Source organism: Osmerus eperlanus, unplaced genomic scaffold, assembly GCF_963692335.1.
Source record: "Osmerus eperlanus unplaced genomic scaffold, fOsmEpe2.1 SCAFFOLD_900, whole genome shotgun sequence".
In the NCBI taxonomy this organism is placed as follows: Eukaryota; Metazoa; Chordata; class Actinopteri; order Osmeriformes; family Osmeridae; genus Osmerus; species Osmerus eperlanus.
The window spans coordinates 1-2,777 of NW_026911198.1; the positions used below are offsets into that span (position 1 = coordinate 1).

Here is a 2,777-nt window from a genome sequence, read left to right on the forward strand (position 1 = left end):
TGTCAAGTTTTATTTAAAAGTGTCGCAAACAAAGAGAAGGCCTGTAATTAGAGCACCAACCTCGTGCTCTCTCTCTCTTGCTCATCGGCTACGCACACACACACACACGCGCGCACACACATTGTGTGAGGAGACGAGCAGAGAGAGAAGCATAAAGTCAACCGTTTAGCATACATACATTATTAATTGCTATCTGAGCGTCTGTGTGCGTCTGTAGTGTGTGCCGACGGCTGAGGGGGGCTTGCGGGGGGTCCAAGGCTGAACAAACCAGCACGGGACCCAGCTAGGAGCCCGATCCAAGAATGTCAACGGGGTTACTCCGTCAATGCAGTCACTGGTAGGAATGTCTGGCTTTTTGTTTCCAGTCTGTTGGCTCAGTGCTTCACATCTGCGCGCCGGTGCCTTGGAGACAGCCTTGTTACGCTGTACCGAGCTCAGCGATTTCCCCGGACCCTGTGTAACGCGCTCAGTTGAACCAACACAAATCAGAGAGCGATTCACCGAGAGCGAGTGCACATCGTATTCCCCGTCTCCCCAGAATGGATCGAACATCGTAGCAGACGCCAAGACACAGTGAGACCTTCGCAGTTGAGTTTTTCTTCCTTATCTGTGGACTTTTGCGGGGTTGAGGAGAACGTCCGGTCACTCTGTGGAGATTACTTTAGTGTCTATTTCTCGTCTTCACGTCAGCTCGGTTGAAACCTGCCTCTTCACGATGGCAGGAGCGGGGAGGTATCCTCGCGTTCTGCTGTTGCAATGTTTTATCTCGACCGCGCTCTGCAACACGTTCACCGCGTTCACCGAGGAGCCGATGGACAGAGCTGGCAAGTCGGACGGGTACTGCAGCAGGATAATACGGGCTCAGGGTACTCGGAAAGAAGGCTATAACGAGTTCAGACTCCGCGTGGAAGGGGATCCGGAGACCTATCAGCCCGGTAGCACCTACAGAGGTATGCCTCGCGAGCTGCAGCCCCCTAACGCGCAGGTTTTGGATGTAAACACACTATATAGTAACTTGACTACGTGATTATTATTGATGTAGAGAGAGGGGCATTTGTGACAGTCTGTGAATAGATTGGGAGCTACCTCTCAGTTATTTTAAACGAATTTGACATTAAGTTTGGTTTCCGATGTGAAATGTATTTGGCTGTCAAAACAACCATGATAACTGATACAATTACCTAATGTAGTGTCTTCCTAAAACATTACTGAGAGAAAAATATAACATTCAGGCACAGTAGCAAAGGGCACTAAGCAGAACAATATTTATTTTTTTCCTCTTATTATCCTTACAATACACTTAACAGGATTTATTAACAAATTTTCTTTAAAAAAATTAAGAAAAATTGAATTTCATGTTGTATTGAATTCGTTTGAGGACATCAACTCAGACAATAGATGAAGTCTTCTGATCCTAAATGTGTGGACTGTCAGAACAATAAGAACAGTTTAACTGTCGATTTGGCTCTTAAGTCTTTCATTCTCCTTTGTGTGTTAAGCTGCACGTTGGCGGTGACGACACATGTGGCTAGAAAAGACAGACCATTCCTTGACCCTGACTTCCAAAATAGCCCGGCTGTTAGAACGGTGCACTTCTGATCCTTGACCCTCTGCCATGAGTTCCATTTGCACTGTTCCTACGTGGGCTTTGGATGAAAGCGTAAATGAATGAAATGTAAAAGTGTAAAGAAGTACTGACTCGTGCTGTTGTCCTCCCAGTGACTCTGTACGCCAGCAGTCCCTCCTACTTCCGAGGGTTCACCCTGATCTCTGTGAAGGAGGGCCGGGAGGGAGACCAAGACGAGGACTATGCTGGGAACTTCCAGGTAAAGAGACAACACCTTCATCACACCTTAGCAAACATCAAACATCAAATGTCAACATGGAAATGCAGGCGGGGAGGTTTGCTGTTCAGACTGAGGGGGGGGGCATCACTTCAGACTGAGGGGGGGGGCATCACTTCAGACTGAGGGGGGGGGGGGGCATCACTTCAGACTGAGGGGGGGGGGCATCACTTCAGACTGAGGGGGGGGGGCATCACTTCAGACTGAGGGGGGGGGGGGCATCACTTCAGACTGAGGGGGGGGGGGGGCATCACTTCAGACTGAGGGGGGGGGGGGCATCACTTCAGACTGAGGGGGGGGGGGGCATCACTTCAGACTGAGGGGGGGGGGGCATCACTTCAGACTGAGGGGGGGGGGGCATCACTTCAGACTGAGGGGGGGGGGGCATCACTTCAGACTGAGGGGGGGGGGGGGGGGCATCACTTCAGACTGAGGGGGGGGGGGCATCACTTCAGACTGAGGGGGGGGGGGGCATCACTTCAGACTGAGGGGGGGGGGGCATCACTTCAGACTGAGGGGGGGGGGGGGCATCACTTCAGACTGAGGGGGGGGGCATCACTTCAGACTGAGGGGGGGGGCATCACTTCAGACTGAGGGGGGGGGGGCATCACTTCAGACTGAGGGGGGGGGGCATCACTTCAGACTGAGGGGGGGGGGGCATCACTTCAGACTGAGGGGGGGGGGGGCATCACTTCAGACTGAGGGGGGGGGGGCATCACTTCAGACTGAGGGGGGGGGGCATCACTTCAGACTGAGGGGGGGGGCATCACTTCAGACTGAGGGGGGGGGGGGCATCACTTCAGACTGAGGGGGGGGGGCATCACTTCAGACTGAGGGGGGGGGCATCACTTCAGACTGAGGGGGGGGGGGGGGCATCACTTCAGACTGAGGGGGGGGGGCATCACTTCAGACTGAGGGGGGGGGGCATCACTT

At 53.3% G+C, this 2,777-nt stretch overlaps 1 protein-coding gene across 1 annotated transcript; it reads left to right on the top strand.

The window, feature by feature from the left end:
• Window positions 1-232: 232 nt before the first annotated feature.
• Window positions 233-1,902, top strand: LOC134015753 (spondin-1-like; the record flags this gene model as incomplete). The annotated part of the gene is made up of 2 exons (XM_062455297.1): window positions 233-950; window positions 1,720-1,902. Coding segments are annotated over exons 1-2 (418 nt in total), but the record flags the coding sequence as incomplete, so codon positions are not given.
• Between the last annotated feature and the right edge of the window lie 875 nt (window positions 1,903-2,777).